Source organism: Coregonus clupeaformis, unplaced genomic scaffold (genome assembly GCF_020615455.1).
Source record: "Coregonus clupeaformis isolate EN_2021a unplaced genomic scaffold, ASM2061545v1 scaf2611, whole genome shotgun sequence".
Lineage (NCBI taxonomy): Eukaryota > Metazoa > Chordata > Actinopteri > Salmoniformes > Salmonidae > Coregonus > Coregonus clupeaformis.
Window position 1 is genome coordinate 17603 of NW_025536065.1, and position 19898 is coordinate 37500.

At 40.4% G+C, this 19898-nt stretch overlaps 1 protein-coding gene and 1 non-coding gene across 2 annotated transcripts; one reads left to right on the forward strand and one right to left on the reverse strand.

Annotated features, from left to right (window-relative positions):
• The first annotated feature begins 1590 nt into the window (after nucleotides 1-1590).
• On the forward strand, nucleotides 1591-14635 carry LOC121562398 (zinc finger protein 143). Its single transcript, XM_045219677.1, is given in 16 exon segments — nucleotides 1591-2139; nucleotides 2279-2368; nucleotides 2616-2698; nucleotides 2868-2991; nucleotides 3494-3687; nucleotides 3809-3835; nucleotides 3948-4025; nucleotides 4027-4102; nucleotides 5910-5975; nucleotides 8017-8142; nucleotides 8319-8342; nucleotides 8345-8491; nucleotides 8601-8657; nucleotides 8660-8730; nucleotides 8732-8827; nucleotides 14567-14635. Coding segments are annotated over 16 exon segments (1434 nt in total). The 5' UTR covers nucleotides 1591-2033.
• Nucleotides 14636-18872: 4237 nt separating this feature from the next.
• On the reverse strand, nucleotides 18873-18991 carry LOC121562408. Its single transcript, XR_005999503.2, has one exon. It is a non-coding gene; the product is annotated as a 5S ribosomal RNA (ribosomal RNA).
• Nucleotides 18992-19898: the final 907 nt, after the last annotated feature.

Here is a 19898-nt window from a genome sequence, read left to right on the forward strand (position 1 = left end):
GTAGAAAAATGGGTGGCATGCACTTGCGAAAGTGGAAACATTCTAGATTCCGAAAAAAGAGAAGGCTCTTGGTGTTCAGGTTGGATATAAGACATGTTGTGAGCACTGAAAGTCAATTGGATACTTCATTGAAGCATGTACAATTGGACTTGATCGTGAAGGTCTCAAGCATTTGGTTGGTGTATGGATGAACCATATATATATATAAATACACACAACAACATTAAAAAAAAGTTTCGTTGGATTGCATGCATTTGACTGTTTACTACCATAACTACACACTTACACTTGTGCACACAGTAATTTGATTTGGAGGCTAGATTTGAGAGGAATGTCCGTATACTCTGTCAGATCAGGTGATGTGTAATCTATTTAGAACTATGGACAGCTAATTATAATTATAGTACATATGCAACTATGGGTTCGAAGGGTGGCATGTCCTCCTTGGCTAGAGTTGATCACTAACACCAGTAGAGCTTTACGGTGTCTACATTATTAGTGACCGATATGACTGCATACTGCGCAGCACGATATAGACGACCTAAAACGTGGCTATAACCTTGCTTCAAACTGCATATCGTTATCCTGGATCTGGGTAGTTTCATTTAACAGACACTGCTGGCTGTCAATGTATATAAAATGCATTACAAATACCCTGGAGTTTTATTCTACTGCATTGTCCACTACCTTGCTCCACTCTCCGCCACCATGAGGCTTTACGGTTCCAAAATGGCTGTGTCCAACTTCGAAAACGTGTTTTTTGATTCTATATTTGTTTGTTGTGCTGAACGAACTGCATTAATATGAAGTATAACAACCAGTGACGTGAAACTGATATTTTATTGGAAACCGCTAGAAAATACGTGCAAAGTTAAGCGGTCACAATTGTGATCCAGAATGGCGTATAGAACGAACCCCAAAAGCTGAATGAGGAAAATGAATGGAAATGGGAGGTCATCAAACAATGATTGAATAGACTTTGAACCAATGAGATTACTAGTAGCTTGCGCGACTGAAATATTTGCTAATCATACAGATCATATCTGGGCAAGTGCTATCTTTGTACATGTTCCAGGGTGCGCGCACAGGAGAACATTTCCTGCCCTGATGCATGGTGGTCGAACCGAAGGGATTGTTGGAAATTTTTAGGAGGTTCGTATAAATGTGGTTTTACCCAGTGTGCTTTCTACAGCCATATCCAGTTTGGGGAGACGGAAGGGGATAGCTGCGCGGCGTTTGATAGGAGAAATATACTTAATTAAACCATAGTAAAAATCATGTATTGTCTAAAATGTTTTATTATTCGTTAGCCCACATGCTAATTAGCACTAGCAAATGATTTGTTTGGCGCTCTTCTTCACACTAGTAACAGCCGCCTGCTAATAGTTAATATTAGCAGTTCGTTTAAGAGGCTAAACTTATAACCTCGATTTCCCCATTGACTGTTTCTTCAGCTAACTAACTTGCCTTTCTCAACATGTGGTAGATACATGAATGACGAACTAGCTAGCTAACTTAGCTAGTAAAAATGACCATAGAGTGTCGGTTAGCTAACGTTGATCGAAAAAAATTGTTCTCAAGTTAGCTAGCTAACGTTTCTGTCAAATTTAGTTCGTTAACTATAGCTACCTAGGTATAGGCAACAAAGATCCAATACCAATCACATTCATATTTGATACGGTAACGTTATGTCTGTCACATAGCTAGCTGAAGCTGCACTGTTGACTGTCCTATCAAGTTCCATCCAACTTGGCAACAACATGAACTGTTGAATCTGCGCAGCTCCTGTCTACTGTTGTACAACATGTCAGCTGAAAGCAGCTGGACATTAGATTTGTATTATTAATGTACATATGATCTAGTAATGCAACATACACTGCTGCCCAACTGAATAAACTGGGTCTATTCACATCCATAAGTTACCATTGTGCATCTGACTGCAAGAGCTGTATGGAAAGTGTCTGACTGCACCCAATGCAGCCACACATACAGTGAATATAACGTGTGTGTGTGTTCGTCTGGACAGAGCGACAATGCTGTTGGCTCAGATTAACCGGGACTCCCAGGGCATTGCAGAGTTCCAAAATGCAGGTGGAGACACTCAGCAGGTCACCCTCTGTTTGGCAGAGGCTGTTTCAGGTGAGTTCATCCATGCCTTTCCATTTATCGTGGGGATTGAAGTTGCCAGCAAAGGAAAAATTAGTTATGCACATGCTGTTGTACATCTAGAGCCAGTTTTTTTTCATTTGTTTATGGTTGTGCCATTTTTGTTCAATAGATGGCGATCAGATGGACATGGACACTGTGAGTTTGCAGGCTGTGACCCTTGCAGATGGCTCTACAGCTTACATACAGCACAACCCTAAAGGTAACTCAAATGTCAATCATCTCCATAAACATACAGTAATGGAAAGTGGCCATGAAGGTATTGGCTTGACTAACAGTGAACACTACTGCATAAAGTAACCCCCCCAAACGGTCTGACCATGTAGAAAGAGTTGATAACCTTACTTGGCCTAGTCATGACAGATTTCTTCTATCTATTGATTATTATCATGATTTAGTCCATTATTTGATGAGAGCAGTCTGATTGAAGAGTGCAGTCTCCATTTCAGATGGCAAGTTCATGGATGGACAGGTCATTCAGCTGGAGGATGGATCTACTGCATATGTCCAACATGTATCAATGCCAAGAGAGGTCTGTTTTCCTCTATCAATGTTAATAATTGCGTGTTTTTTTAATGAATCATTGCTTATTTTGTTTTAAAGAGGCATTTGCTTATTAGTGTCACTATTCACTTTAAGTTGAAACATTGTAATGGGAAAAGTGATATAATATCAATATTTCCAAATTTTACGCTTATCAGAGGAGGCCAACAGGTGGACAGGATCTCCTTTTGTGTGATGTAATTGGAGGAGATGGTCTGAGACTTGAGGATGGTCAGGCAGTGTAGCTGGAAGATGGCACAACCGCCATCCACACACCAAAAGGTTTGTCTCCCTCTTAAAGCTGCAACATGTACGTTTTTGGGCGACCCGACCAAGTTCACATATAAATGTGAATCATAGAACTGTCATTCTCATCATCAAGTAAGTATAAGAAGTGGTAGATATGTTCTATATGCACTATTTCTAAGCTTCCCGTTCTTAAGTTTAGTTTTTGCATCTTTTACTTTCGGTTTTGTACATCAGCTGAAAAGACAATATTATAGAAAATATATTTCAGAGGTTTAGATGATACAGTGATTCTCTACATTGCTTGTTTTGTCACATAAACTGAAATTAGGCAAACTTTTATAGTTTTTGCAACTAGGAAATGGCTGAGCGATTTCTGCATATTGCATCTTTTTAAGTTAGTGTATTGTTGTAATCCTTTTGTCAATAAATGTGTTTTTACCCAGTGTTTCATTAAAAAAATGTCATGCGAAATTTGGATGGGTAAATAAAAACTTTTTGCCATAGGGTATTAAACTTCACTGAAACTCCCTCACAGATACCTATGACCAGAATACCCTGCAGGCTGTTCAGCTGGAGGATGGCACCACAGCATACATCCAGCACACAGTACAGATGCCCCAGACCAACACCATCCTGGCCATCCAGGCAGATGGGACAGTGTCAGACCTGAACACTGATGGAACCCTCGACCAAGAGACCATCAACGTGCTGGAACAATACACCACTAAGGTCGTTTGCTATTGACATTGTATCTTAACAGCTTATCAACTCAGCATTGTATGCCATTTTCGAAACCTCATCGTGTTTCCGAGGTAAAATGGTCACTGGTTTTTTCCTTTTGTTTTCTCAGGTGGAAGCTGATGATGTCAACTCCACTGACTGAGAGTCGAGCAAGATGTGGTGTGCAGATGCAGGTACTATACTTCTCATGTTTATCTATGTCATATCATATTTACCACTAGCTTACATTGGATACATATTTATTTCAGATTGTGCTTCAAAGGGTAGAGTGGTTACGTAGTTCAAGGGAGCAGCCTACAGAGAAATCTTTCCGCTGAGACTATGAGGGGCTGTGGGGAAACTCACACAACAGCACACCATCTGAAGGTAAAGCACACTCACTCCTAAAAATGACATCTTGAACGTACACTACGGTCAGAAAAGTTTTAGAACACCCTACTCATGCAAGTGTTTTTCTTTATTTTGACTATTTTCTACATTGGAGAATAATAGTGAAGACCTCAAAACTATGAAATAACACATATGGAATCATGTTGAGTAACCAAAAAGTGTTAAACAAATCAAAATATATTTTATATTTGAGATTCTTCAAATAGCCACCTTTTGCCTTGATGATAGCTTTGCACACTCTTGGCATTCTCTAACCAGCTTCACCTGGAATGCTTTTCCAACAGTCTTGAAGGAGTTCCCACATATGCTGAGCACATGTGGCTGCTTTTCCTTCACTCTGCGATCGACTATCCCAAACCATTTCAATATGGTTGAGGTCGGGGGATTGTGGAGGCCAGGTCATCTGATGCAGCACTCCATCACTCTCCTTCTTGGTAAAAATAGCCCTTACACAGCCTGGAGGTGTAGTGGGTCATTGTCCTGTTGAAAAGCAAATGATAGTCGCACTAAGCCCAAACCAGATGGGATGGGATCGCTGCAGAATGTGTGGTAACCATGTTGGTTAAGTGTGCCTTGAATTCTAAAAAATCACAGACAGTGTCACCAGCAAAGCACCCCACACCATAACACCACCTCCTCCATGTTTCTATGGTGAGAAATACACATGCAGAGATCATCCGTTCACCTACACAGCTTCTCACAAAGACACAGCGTTGGAACCAAAAATCTCCATTTTGGACTCAGACCAAAGGACACATTCCCACCAATCTAATGTCCATTGCTCGTGTTTCTTGGCCCCAAGTAAATTCTTCTTCTTATTGGGTCCTTTAGTAGTGGTTTTTCTTTGCGGCAATTCGACCATGAAGGCCTGATTCACGCAGTCTCCTCTGAACAGTTGATGTTGAGATGCTGCTCTGTGACTTGGAACTCTGTGAAGCATTTATTTGGGCTGCAATTTCTGAGGCTGGTAACTCTAATGAACTCATCCTCGCAGCAGAGGTAACTCTGGGTCTTCCATTCCTGTGGCGGTCCTCAGAAAGCCAGTTTCATCATAGCGCTGATGGTTTTTGCGACTGCACTTTAAGAAACTTTCAAAGTTCTTGAAATGTTCCATATTGACTGACCTTCATGTCTTAAAGTAATGATGGACTGTCATTTCTCTTTGCTTATTTGAGCTGTTCTTGCCATAATATGGACTTGGTATTTTACCAAATAGGGCTATCTTCTGTGTAGATCAGTTGGTAGAGAATGGCGCTTGCAACGCCAGGGTTGTGGGTTCGTTTCCCACGGGGGGCCAGTATGAAAAAAGTATGAAAAATGTATGCACTCACTAACTGTAAGTCACTCTGGATAATAGCGTCTGCTAAAATGTAAAATGTATATCTCCCCCTACCTTGTCACAGCACAACTGATTGGCTCAAACGCATTAAGAAGGAAATAAATTCCACAAATTAACTTTTAAGATGGCACACCTGTTAATTGAAATGCATTCCAGGTGACTACCTCATGAAGCTGGTTGAGATAATTCCAAGAGTGTACAAAGCTGTCATCAAGGCAAAGGGTGGCTATTTGAAGAATCTCAAATATAAAATATATTTTGATTTGTTTAACACTTACATGATTCCATATGTGATATTTCATAGTTTTGATGTAGTTACAATGTAGAAAATTGTAAAAAATAAAGAAAAACCCTTGAATTAGTAGGTTATCTAAAACTTTAGACCGGTAGTGTAGAATGAGTCAGATTTAATTGATCCAAATGACTGATCTGTTAATGTTGTTTGATTTGCTATTTTCTGCCCTCTGCAGGTACATGAGAGGGTACCACACAGGTGACCGGCCATATCTGTGTGATCACCTGGGCTGTGGAAAGAAGTTTGCTACAGGTAATAAATTACCTTCAGACTAATACAAAGGTCATAAAACCTTTTGAGATACAGTGGCTTGCGAATGTATTTACCCCCCTTGGCATTTTCCCTATTTTGTTGCCTTACAACCTGGAATTAAAATTGATTTTGGGGGGGTTTGTGTCATTTGATTTACACAACATGCCTACCACTTAGAAGATGCAAAATATTTTTTCTTTTGAAACGAACAAGAAATAAGACCAAAAAAACAGAACTTGGGCGTGCGTAACTATTCACCCCCCCAAAGTCAATACTTTGTAGAGCCACCTTTTGCAGCAATTACAGATGCAAGTCTCTTTGGGTATGTCTCTGTAAGCCACTAGGATTTTTGCCCATTCTTCAAGGCAAAACTGCTCCAGCTCCTTCAAGTTGGATAGGTTCCGCTGGTGTACATACCACAGATTCTCAATTGGATTGAGGTCTGGGCTTTGACTAGGCCATTCCAAATGTTTCCCCTTAAACCACTCGAGTGTTGCTTTAGCAGTATGCTTAGGGTCATTGTCCTGCTGGAAGGTGAACCTCCGTCCCAGTCTAAATCTCTGGAAGACTGAAACAGGTTCCATCAAGAATTTCCCTGTATTTAGCGCCATCCATCATTCCTTCAATTCCGACCAGTTTCCAGTCCCTGCTGATGAAAAAACATCCCCACAGCATGATGCTGCCACCACCATGCTTCACTGTGGGGATGGTGTTCTCTGGGTGATGAGAGGTGTTGGGTTTGCGCCAGACAACGTTTTCCTTGATGGCCAAAAAGCTCAATTTTAGTCTCATCTGACCAGAGGACCTTCTTTCAGATGTTTGGGGAGTCTCCCACGTGCCTTTTGTCAAACACCAAACGTGTTTGCTTATTTTTTTCTTTAAGCAATGGCTTTTTTCTGGCCACTCTTCCGTAAAGCCCAGCTCTGTGGAGTGTACGACTTAAAGTGGTCCTAAGGACAGATACTCCAATCTCCGCTGTGGAGCTTTGCAGCTCCTTCAGGGTTATCGTTGGTCTCTTTGTTGCCTCTGATTAATGCCCTCCTTGCTTGGTCCGTGAGTTTTGGTGGGCGGCCCTCTCTTGGCAGGTTTGTTGTGGTGCCATATTCTTTCCATTTTCGTAATAATGGATTTAATGGTGCTCCGTGGGATGTTCAAAGTTTCTGATATTTTTTAAAAACCCAACCCTGATCAGTACTTGTCCACAACTTTGTCCCTGACCTGTTTGGAGAGTTCCTTGGTCTTCATGGTGCCACTTGCTTGGTGGTGCCCCTTGCTTAGTGGTGCCCCTTGCTTAGTGGTGCCCCTTGCTTAGTGGTGCCCCTTGCTTAGTGGTGTTGCAGACTCTGGGGCCTTTCAGAAAAGGTGTATATATACTGAGATCATGTGACACTTAGATTGCACACAGGTGACTTTATTTAACTAATTATGTGACTTCTGAAGGTAATTGGTTGCACCAGATCTTATTTAGGGGCTTCATAGCAAAGGGGGTGAATAAATATGCACGCACCACTTTTCCATTATTTATTTTTTAGAATTTTTTGAAACAAGTAATTTTTTTAATTTCACTTCACCAATTTGGACTATTTTGTGTATGTCCATTACATAATAATAATAATATAATAATAATAATATGCCATTTAGCAGACGCTTTTATCCAAAGCAACTTACAGTCATGTGTGCATACATTTTTACGTATGGGTGGTCCCGGGGATCGAACCCACTACCCTGGCGTTACAAGCGCCATGCTCTACCAATTGAGCTACAGAGGAGCATAAAATCCATTTAAATTACAGGTTGTAATGCAACAAAATAGGAAAAACGCCAAGGGGGATGAATACTTTTGCAAGGCACTGTATGAAGCTGAGGTGCTCTAGGCATATGTCATAGCAACCTTGTTGGGAAATGGCTAAGGAGTTATCCATTTCCTCAGTTTGAACAATTGCTCACTCATTATCTGAACAATGTCGGTCAGTGTGACACTGATCCAGAAAATGTACAGCACGCGTTTCCAACTCAGCGAAATGTGTTTTTTCCCCAAAAGGGTATGGCCTGAAAAGCCACATCAGGATACACACTGGTGAGAAGCCTTATCCGCCAGGGAAGTGCACTGTGCAAAGTCGTTCCAAGACGTCTGGTGACCTCCAAAAGCACATCAGAACCCACACAGGTACAACATTTATCCAGAGTCAGATTTAGTTACATATGCAATCTACAGTGTACAACTAGTTTTTATTTTTGCCGTCCCATTTGGATTAGAAATCATGTGATCATGCTGTTAGAAATGATCTCATCCAGCGAACTTGAAGAGGTCGTGAACAAGCTCATCACCCCTTTGTACTGTAGAGAGAAGCCCATTCATGTGCCCGTTTGAGGGTGTGGGAGATCGTTTACTACCTCTAACATCAGGAAGGTGCACATTCGCACACACACAGGGGAGCGGCCTTACTACGCAGAGCCTGGCTGTGGGCGAGCCGCCAGTGCCACCAACTATAAGAACCACGTGAGGATCCACACAGGTATGTAGTCCTTCTGTTTCTCTTTATGTTAAAAGTCACACAACAACATTATTCAGTCCTTTTTGTTGTGTGGCGTTTACACTGATTAATGAATGGGACGAATTTACAGGAGAGAGAAGCCCTTACGTATGTACAGTCCCAGGCTGTGACAAGCGGTTCACAGAGTATCCAGCCTTTACAAACACCACGTTGTCCACACCATGGCAAGCCCCTACAACTGCAACCACTGTGGGAAGACCCTACAAGCAGATCTCCACCCTGGCCATGAAAACGCACAGCGCATAACGCACAGAGCCCATTGAGGAAGAGCAGGAGGCATACCACGAAACCCTACAGGTCAGGCGGAAGTCAACACCACCTACACACAGATGTGTTAGTCATCAATGGATGACTTCATCTTATTTGTCTTTCCTCTCCTCTGTTTTTTGTCTATTTTGGGAGGAGGAAAAAAGAAACCCATCCTATGTGTACACACAGGCGTAACTAGTGGTGACATAATAACCATAAAATATACAGGTAACTGCAACAACGCCAACATAAAGTGTCTTCATAGGACGTTGAGCCGCCATGGGAACTGGCTCAATGCGCCTTGGCATACAAGTGTCTGGAACTCTATTTGAGGATGTGAACTTTTTCCACAAGAAATTCCATCTTGGTGTTTTGTTGATGGTGGTTAAAACGCTGTCTCAGGCGGCTCCAGAATCTCCCCGAAGTGTTCAACTGGGTTGAGATCTGGTGACCTGAGACACACACCCTAAAAGCCCCCATATGCTTTTTTGAGACCCTCTTTCAAAGTCACTAAGATCTCTTCTAGCCATGGTAGCCAAAATAATGTTTAACTGGGCATTTTTATACATGACCCCTAAGCATGATGGGATGTTTTTTAATTAGTTAATTAACTCAGAAACCACACCTGTGTGGAATAACCTGCTTTCAATATACTTTGTATCCCTCATTTACTCAAGCGTTTCCTTTATGTTGGCAGTTACCTGTAGATTACCTCTAAAGTCTGACGTATACCTCACGGCACAGTGTTTAAAGGTTGCTCACAGTGAATCATTGACTGCTGTTATGCCCTTATCAGGACTGCAACTAGAGTAATGACGGAGTCACGAGACGATTATTGAGAAATGTCATTGTTGTTATTCCATGGATGATTCAGAGGCCATCGATGATCCTCAGTTAATTTTGCCCGGTTGAGGAGGAGCAGGAGGAGGAGTCCTGTTTGGAACAGATGACTGAGACTGAGGCCATTGGTCAGCAGCATGTGCAGCTCATAACACACCCGATGGAACCAACAGGTTAGTATAAAAGAAATGGAGCTGCACACTAATTTAGTCATTTCACCGGAAGTGTACCACACCCATATTTATAGACATAGGACAAGCATCAATTAGGGTGGTCTATACATATTTAGGTTGAAAGGGGATTTTTATATATGCTGTGTATATGTATTTATTTATTGAATATTATAACTGTATAGACATTTATGTCAGGTAGACAAAACGTATGTTAATACCCAAAAGTGGTTTTCATAATAATAAATGAATCAGATGGCGTTCACAGGAAATGGCTTAATGGATCAAACGTTGTTTGTTTGTGAATAAAGGTGTGTGGTGGAGCTTATGAGTGTGCAGGCTGTATTTATTTTATACTTACTTTTTTCGGCCCTGCACCCCACTAAAGGATGTGCGTTTGATCACACTTGACTACCCTACAAGTTAGCAAATACTAAACTAGAACGAGCATATTCATTCTATTTCTATGTTAGCAACCTCTCTTAATTCATGTCTCAACAACTCCATTTATCCCTCTACATCTACACACCTCTATACCCATGGCACCATACACTGAGTATGTTTACATGCACACTAATAATTAAATATTAAACTGATTATGGCAGAGGGCCGAGTATGCCATTAGTACATGTAAACAGCTTAATCGGCGTTCCAGCAGTGTGTTTGATCTGTGCATGTACCAGCACCAGTAGTGCAAGCCTTCCCTCTTATGCGCGAGTGAAGTGAGTTTGGCAGTGGTGTAAAGTACTTAAGTAAAAATACTTTGAAGTACTACTTAAGTCGTTTTTTTAGGTATTACTATTTATGTTTTTGACAACTTTTACTTTTACTTCACTACATTCCTAAAGAAAATATTGTACTTTTTACTCCATACATTTTCCTTGATAACCAAAACTACTCGTTACATTTTGAATGCTTAGCAGGACAGGAAAATTGTCAAATTCACGCACTTATCAAGAGAACACGTGGTCATTCCTACTGCCTCTGGCCTGGCGGACTCACTAAACAGAAATGCATCTTTTGTAAATAATATCTGAGTGTTGGAGTGTGCCCCTGGCTATCCGTACATTTTCAAAACAAGAAAATGGTGCCAACTGCTTTGCTTAATATAAGGAATTTTAAGTGATTAATACTTTTACTTTTACTTTTGATACTTAAGTACAGTGGGGGAAAAAAGTATTTAGTCAGCCACCAATTGTGCAAGTTCTCCCACTTAGAAAGATGAGAGAGGCCTGTAATTTTCATCATAGGTACACGTCAACTATGACAGACAAATTGAGAGAGAAAAAAATCCAGAAAATCACATTGTAGGATTTTTAATGAATTTATTAGCAAATTATGGTGGAAAATAAGTATTTGGTCACCTACAAACAAGCAAGATTTATGGCTCCTACAGACCTGAACTACTTCTTTAAGAGGCTCCTCTGTCCTCCACTGTACCAGTATTAATGGCACCTGTTTGAACTTGTTATCAGTATAAAAGACACCTGTCTCACAACCTCAAACAGTCACACTCCAAACTCCACTATGGATAAGACCAAAGAGCGTCAAAGGACACCAGAAACAAAATTGTAGACCGCACCAGGCTGGGGAAGACTGAATCTGTAATAGGTAAGCAGCTTGGTTTGAAGAAATCAACTGTGGGAGCAATTAAGGAAATGGAAGACATACAAGACCAGTGATAATCTCCTCGATCTGGGGCTCCACGTAAGATCTACCTCATGGGGTCAAAAATGATCACAAGAACGGGGAGCAAAAATCCCAGAACCACACCTAGTGAATGACCTGCAGAGAGCTGGGACCAAAGTAACAAAGCCTACCATCAGTAACACACTACGCCGCTCAGGACTCAAATCCTGCAGTGCCAGACGTGTCCCTGCTTAAGCCCAGTACATGTCCAGGCCCGTCTGAAGTTTGCTAGAGTGCATTTGGATGATCCAGAAGAGGATTGGGAGAATGTATATGGTCAGATGAAACCAAAATAGAACTTTTTGGTAAAAACTCAACTCACGTGTTTTGGAGGACAAAGAATGCTGAGTTGCATCCAAAGAACACCATACCTACTGTGAAGCAGGGGGTGAAACATCATGCTTTGGGGCTGTTTTTTGCAAAGGGACAGGAGAGATGTAAAGGAAAGAATGAATGGGGCCATGGATCGGGAGATTTTGAGTGAAAATCTCCTTCCATCAGCAAGGGCATTGAAGATGAAACGGGTGGGACTTTCAGCATGACAAGATCAAACAACCGCTCGGGCAACGAAGATGGTTGTAAGAAGATTTAAGGTCTTGAGTGGCTGGGCTCAGATCTCAACCCCATAGAAAATCTTTGGAGGGAGTTGAAAGTCTGTGTTGCCCAGCGACAGCCCCAAAACATCACTGCTTAGAGGAGATGATGGAGGAATGGGCAAAATACAGCAACAGTGTGTGAAAACCTTGTGAAGACTTACAGAAAAGGTTTGATGTATGAACAAAGGGAATAACAAAGATTGAGAAATTTATTGACCAAAACTTATTTTCCACATAATTTGGAAAAAAACATAAAAAATCCTACAATGTGATTTTCTTTTTTTTTCCTCATTTGTCTGTATAGTTGACGGTACCTATGATGAAAATTACAGGACTCTCTCATCTTTTAAGTGGGAGAACTTGCACAATTGTGGTGACTAAATACTTTTTCCCCACCGTATATTTAAAACCAAATACTTTTTAGACTTTTACCCAAATAGTATTTATGATTGACTTTTACTTAAGTAACTTTCTATTAAGGTATCTATACTTTTACTTAAGTATGACAATTGGGTACTTTTTCCACCACTGGAGTTTGGAAAAAACTGAAAGTATGATCTTAAATAGTTTTACATACAAATTTATAATTGAGTGTACACAACATTAGGAACACCCCTAATGAGTTGACCCCCCCACCCTCAGAGCAGCCTCAATCTTGGCCAGGCATGGACTGTACAAGGTGTCGAAAGCTGCCCACAGGGATGTGGCATGTTGACTACAATGCTTCCCACAGAAGACTGTTTGTTTAATGTACAATAATTAATAGAGGGAAATGGGAATTACAGTTAAAGTAACTTAGGTTGGAGTATTAAAACTTGTTTTTAAACTCCACAAATTTCTTTGTTAAAAAAATAGTTTGGAAGTGTTAGGAGATCTACTTTGTGCATGACACAAGTAATTTTTCAGCAATTGTTAACAGATTTTATTTCACTTATAATTCACTGTATCACAATTCAGTGGGTCAGAAGTTTACATAACTAGTTGACTGTGCCTTTAAACAGCTTGGGAAATTCCAGAAAATGATGTATGGCTTTAGAAGCTGATAGGCTAATTGACATCTTTGAGTCAATTGGAGGTGTACCCGGGGATAATTAAGCTACCTTCAAACTCAGTGCCTTGTTGACATCAAAAGAAATAAAGACCTAGGAAAAAATGGTAGACCTCCACAAGTCTGGTTATTGGGAGCAATTTCCAAACGGAAGGGACACATCATCTGTAAAAAAGAGCAAGAAAACACCATGGGACCACGCAGTATAGTGAGAAGGAGAGGTTAGAGATGAACGATTTGGTGAAAAAGAAATCAATCGAACAACAGAAAGGACCATGTGAAGAAGTGGAGGAAACCGTACAAAAGTATATATCAAGTAAAAGAGCATATCGACATAACCTGAAAGGCGAAAGGAAGAAGCCACCGTTCCGAAACCACCATAAAAAAGCCAGACTACGGTTTGAAACTGCACATGGGGACAAAGATCATACTTTTTGGAGAAATGTCACTGTTCTGATGAAAAAAAAATAGAACTGTTTGGCCATAATGACCATCGTTATGTTTGGAGGAGAAAGGAGGGTTGTAAGTCGAAGAACACCATCAACGTGAACCACGGGAGTGGAGATCAGGTGTGGGTGTTTGCTGCAGGAGGGACTGGTGCACTCACAAAATAGATGGATATGAGGAAGGGAAAATTATGTAGATATATTGAAGCAACATCTCAAGACATCAGTCAGGAAGTTAAAGCTTGGTCGCAAAGGGTTTAAATGGACAATGACCCCAAGATACCAAAGTTGTGGCAAAATGGCTTAAGGACAACAAAGTCAATGCTACCAAATACTAATTGAGTGTATATAAATTTCTGACCCACTGGGAATGTGATGAAAAAATAAAAACTTAAATAAATCATTCCTCTACTATATTGACATTTCACATAATTAAAATAAAGTGGTGATCCTAACTGACCCAAGACAGGGAATTTTAATAGGATTAAATGTAGGAATTGTGAAACTGAGTTTGAAATGTATTTGGCTAAGGTGTATGTAAACTTCACTTAATTATATAGTGCTTCATAGTGTATAGAAAATATGTAATGCTTATTCCCAGGTCAGTATCTCGCAGGCTGACAGAGTTGGGAAACACAATTACCATGGTAACCAGTGATGGCACCACCTTCACTGTCCTTCCCATGAAATGCTTAATGTAGATGGAACACACAGTCACCATGGTAGCAGCAGATGGTACAGAAGAGCAGGTGAGTTTATAAAACTTTACCACCAGATCTGAAATCCCCAAATGTGTCCCGTGTTGTTTAGTTCTGTTATACCCTTAACATAAAGAATGATGACTAGTGATTCTATTTCTATGAACACGACAGAAACACACATAGAACTGGGTACTTTCCAATTAATCGGCAAAACTCCTTCAGACTTTCCAATCAATCTCACTTGTGATGGTTTTGGACTTTAGATCTTAATAATGTTGGAACTCTTTTTCTCCCCAGGTGGCCATTGATTTGGCCTCCTTTCAGGACATGCAGACAGAGGAGGGGGCTACCCTGTCACTCTGTTAGCCACCTCAAACGGCACACAGATTGCTTCAGGTAGGGGACTCCCTCTGACACAACACCACCCCTCCAACACAACATATAGAGACAAGCAGGGCACACTATCTCCCATGGGCTGCTGAGAGGGCATAGCGAAGTTCATATGACACTGCAGTAGCTTTAACAAACAGCTGTTTGTTAGCCTAACTCACAGCCTCACAAAGAACTACAGTGCATTCTATTGGATTCACTGAGCTGGCCTGCAGCAGAGTGAATCTGAGATCAGGCATCTTTTTGTATTGACCATCACTAAGGGGTCCTATTCTGTTTGAGGTATACGGGTTAGGAACTCTGCACCTCTCGTTATTCAAAGACTGCTGACTATTCTGACAAAACCATTGGTAAATAGAAACAAAAACATTAAAGTGGTGATTTATTTATTTATTTCAACGATCACATCATTCATTGTGATGATAATAAAAGTTTTAAGTAAATAAGGTTAGTCTTACATAGCCACATAGTTATGTTATGTAGGTTTGCTTCCCTTTGACGCCTATATGAGCTACTGTTGACTGCAATGGGAGGAGCCTTAGTTTGATTGATTTAAACTAAACCAAAGTAATGACGAGATTTTATTATGTTATTTACACCTGATAGACCATCAATTTTGCATAAATGATATTCTGTTTTTCACTGTGATTTCAACCTTCGTTTTTAGCTCAGTGAACAACCCTCACTCGAAGAAATCAGGATCATCAAGAATAAATAAGGAGAGATGGGATTGGAAGATTAGATAAGATAACCCCTTCAGAACTATGACTTCTGTTGAAATATTTGATTTGATGAGAACAACGATTATACAATCTACAGTCTGACTCAAGGGTATTGTTTTTAAATCAAAACATGGAATTCTTTATTAAGATTTGTAAATAGACATTTTGATATACTGCACAAAGAGTGTAATGAAAATCATATGAGTAAGATGTGTTGGATGAATGAGATTAAGAAATGTAATGTGGTTTTGGACTTTTGGTACCATTTTTTTATGTGTGAATATGATTTGTGTATATACAGTAAATAGAATGTTTTGAATAATATATTTAACTAATATGTAAAAATGGATAGAATGATGTTAAATAAAGCAGTACAACCCTATATATTTGAACTAATTGCTTTTGTGATAATGTTGTGGATTTATATCTGAAATTATTAATTATATTGAAACAGGATATTGATTAGTAGTTATTGAATTTATTTGTATTGTAAGATCAGTATGATATTTTGTTTATAGCAAGTGCTACATCAACTCAAACTAATATGTGAGCAGTTGACAATTCTTATCAACATACATTTATTGCAATTGATGATTTCTTATATGTAAGTAAAATTTTGAAATGTTGTATGTGAGTGATATTTTTTGTTCAGTATACATTGAAACCGTCTGTTTTTATATTTTTTTCAAAGTCACTGCTTAAATTGTGTGTGTGTGTAGAGGGAATTAATATTTAAAGACATTAACCATTTTTTATAACGCTCAGATAGAGTTGCTAAACTACAGAGTATGTTGTCCTTTGAAGCTGTTGTCTCTGGCTTTTTTATATCCGTTTCAGAATTAATAATAACAAAGTTTGTGGTTGTTTGAAAGGGTCTGATCACTTTAGGAGGAGTGTTCCAATTCACATAACCCGACAAGAAAAAACTCCAGCCCTATAGTCATAAGAAAAGGGAAGATATCTAAAAAGAATATTTTTATAGCCTCACGTAACAGGATCCAGAGTTTTACCTGACCAGGTCATGAGGTCAAGAAAAACTCAAGCCCTCAGAAATGTTTTGAGCAAAATAGTATTTTATAGACACATCTGCAAACTTCAAGTAGGAGGGCATTCAAGAAGTTGGCTTGTTGGGATGTCGTGATGTCATCGGCCTCCCCCTTGCTTGAGGGAACAATAGAGGAGCAATAGAGAACAAAAGAGCAAAGCCCCTCCCCCACTTCGTGCTATGTATGATACTGGACCACCCATTGAGATGTGGCTTTGTTGAGTTAAACCGGATTAAATGAGGTGAAAAGGAGACTGGAGTGCCACTTTAAATGCACCTTTTCCAGAGACAATTGACAGGAAGAGAGTTAGTGGGATTGAGGCACATGCCAATTAATATGGCCACAATATTTGGAAACAGTGCCAAAAGGAACAAATAATGTAGCGAGCTAGTAAGGATGCAAAGATCTATACAGAGTTACACATAATATGGAATGTCCCAGGAGCTGAACAATAAAACAACATGAAAGAAGGACATTTCTGCAGACTGAACAATAAAACAACATGACAGAAGGACATTTCTGCAGACTGAAAAATAAAACAACACAAAATAAGGAAATTTCCGCAGACTTTGGTCTTTTTTTGGGCTAGGAATCACAAAGGTCATGAACCCCAGTCTGTCAGCAAGGAGCTCTCCCATTGTCCTGTGTATGACCCCACACTGGGACTGAGTTCCAAATGGCACACTATTACCTTCATAGTGCACTACTTTGACCAGAGCCATATGGGCCCTGGTCAAAAGTAGTCCACTATATAGGGAATATGGTGCCATTTTGGAGAGACAAATAGTCACACGGCTCCACTTGACAATGTCGGAGATGGTTAGGTCAGGTGCACTACCAGGAAGTCAAACAAGGACTTGGGAAATTCACAAATACAACAGTATCTGTCCTTTCCTGTAGGAGAGACGCTATCTCCACATGGATCAGCGTGGGGGAATTTGTCCCCACGTTTATCAGTCTGGCTCCCTACTGGCTCCATTTCTCTTTTGTCTTTTCTCAGGGACGGAAAAGGACCATAAATCGTCCCGGGCATTGCTGACGCATTGTCTAATTTTTGTCCTTAAGGCCCCCACATCAGCCATTTTTTACTAGAGGCACCCATTATTAGCCAAATAATGATCATTCTGCACAACAACAAAAAACACAGACACACTGAGCTAAATATGGACTAGCCCATTTGGCATTTGCCTGGACTGCCCAATGGTCAGTCCGTTTCTGCTGTACACCATATACACAGGTGGCCGGTGGCACCTTAATTCATAGTAGGCTGAAAGGGAGAAATGGAGTGGTATCAAACACATCAAACACATTGTTTCCATGTGATTGATAACGTTCCATTCACTCCATTCCAGCCATTATTATGAGCCGTTCTCCCCTCAGCAGCCTCCTGTGACCAAATACCTTCCTCACTTATACAGCTTTAAAGTTCTCCACTGCAGCTATTTAGTACTTTGGGTAATTAGAATCATTGGGGTATTGAGACTTTCTTGTCATCATGAGTGCAGAGCCTGGTGTCTGTGGAAGGAGAGAGAAAGGAAACACAAGCAGCAGAATTATGAGTCAAGATCAGTCAAGATCATTTGTCAATGGAAATGGAAAACAGCACACATGGTGGGCAAAAACTGGTTGAATCAACGTTGTTTCCATGTAATTTCAATCAAAACAATCTATTAAACTTAGTAAACGCATTCATTTGCCACATTGTGCATGTGTGCGGTGCGCGCGTATGTCTACACTTTGTGTAGCCGTTAGCGATGATGCTAATGATAACCTTCTTCTGGTAGGGAAGGAATGGCTTTCCCCCAAAACCTTCGCAAGTAAATGTTAACTACAAAGTAGCCTATGCCTGCCTGGCAGAATTATACCGTGATCATTTGCATCACTCCAGTGGCCATTTGTCCTACAGCAACACCGCTTAACCAAACAAAGGTCTCTTCCTGGTGCACGCTTGCATTTAAGGGTAACTACACCCCAAAATCTAAATGTCTTCCATTTTTCCCAGACCTCAAAAATGGTCACCTGATAGGGTTTAAACATTGTTGTGGACATAGAACATCCAATTGTGCTGTTTTGCTATTAAAAAGGTGTACTTTTGAGAGCGAAAACCTGCCAAAACAGGGACAAACGGTCAACGGGGAAATCTAAACGGAGAAAAGGGAACTTGGGAATTAACGGAATCAGGCAAAACATTGAAGGGATTTTATAGTGCCCTAATGGACTACAGACATTGACAGTCTCCTAGACTAAAAACAAAGGCTGTATGTACTGCCTACATTTTGAGGGAAAGCGGAATGTCCATTATTTGATTTGATCAGGGCAGGGCAGGGCAGGGCAGGGCAGCACACACAAACTGCATTTAGTCCAATAACAATCCATGATATTATTAGGGTGATAAATAAAAGGCAATTGCTCCATGACACAAGAGCACGCTCTACTGGGACAAAAAGCTTACAGCACCTGGTATTCCCAGGCGGTCTCCCATCCAAGTACTAACCAGGCCCGACCCTGCTTAGCTTCCGAGATCGGACGAGATCGGGCGTATTCAGGCTGGTATGGCCGTAAGCGAGGGAACAACTCTTGGTACACTATATAAAGTCAATGTGTCACTCACTCTGAACGAGACACAGAAAAGTATCCACTTTATGACACAGACTGAAGAAGCTCAAACCTTGCTTACATTTCCAAGAAAAAAAAAAAATAAAAAAAAATATATATATATATATATATATATATATATATATATATATATATATATATATTTGAGTCTTGTGGGGGTGGAAGAGGGCATATCCTATGTTGACTTATGACAAGTTCATGGACTAGGGCCCTATAAAATAGGCGTTGCGGACCGAATCACGGAATCCAGACATTAAACCCAAATTCAACAATATTCAAACATTTATTGAACTTAGTAGGAAATCAACTAAATCTATTCAACTTGTTAGAAAACATATTCATTTGCCCAAGCCAATCATAAGACATGAACAAAATGCATCAGTGATTGGTATTTCCATGAACTTTCTGAAAGGGCACAGGAATGCCCCTGTCTGTGTGCATGTGTGCGGTGCGCGCGTATGTCTACACTTTGTGTAGCCGTTAGCGATGATGCTAATGATAACCTTCTTCTGGTAGGGAAGGAATGGCTTTCCCCAAAACCTTCGCAAGTAAATGTTAACTACAAAGTAGCCTATGCCTGCCTCGCAGAATTATACCGTGATCATTTGCATCACTCCAGTGGCCATTTGTCCTACAGCAACACCGCTTAACCAAACAAAGGTCTCTTCCTGGTGCACGCTTGCATTTAAGGGTAACTACACCCCAAAATCTAAATGTCTTCCATTTTTCCCAGACCTCAAAAATGGTCACCTGATAGGGTTTAAACATTGTTGTGGACATAGAACATCCAATTGTGCTGTTTTGCTATTAAAAAGGTGTACTTTTGAGAGCGAAAACCTGCCAAAACAGGGACAA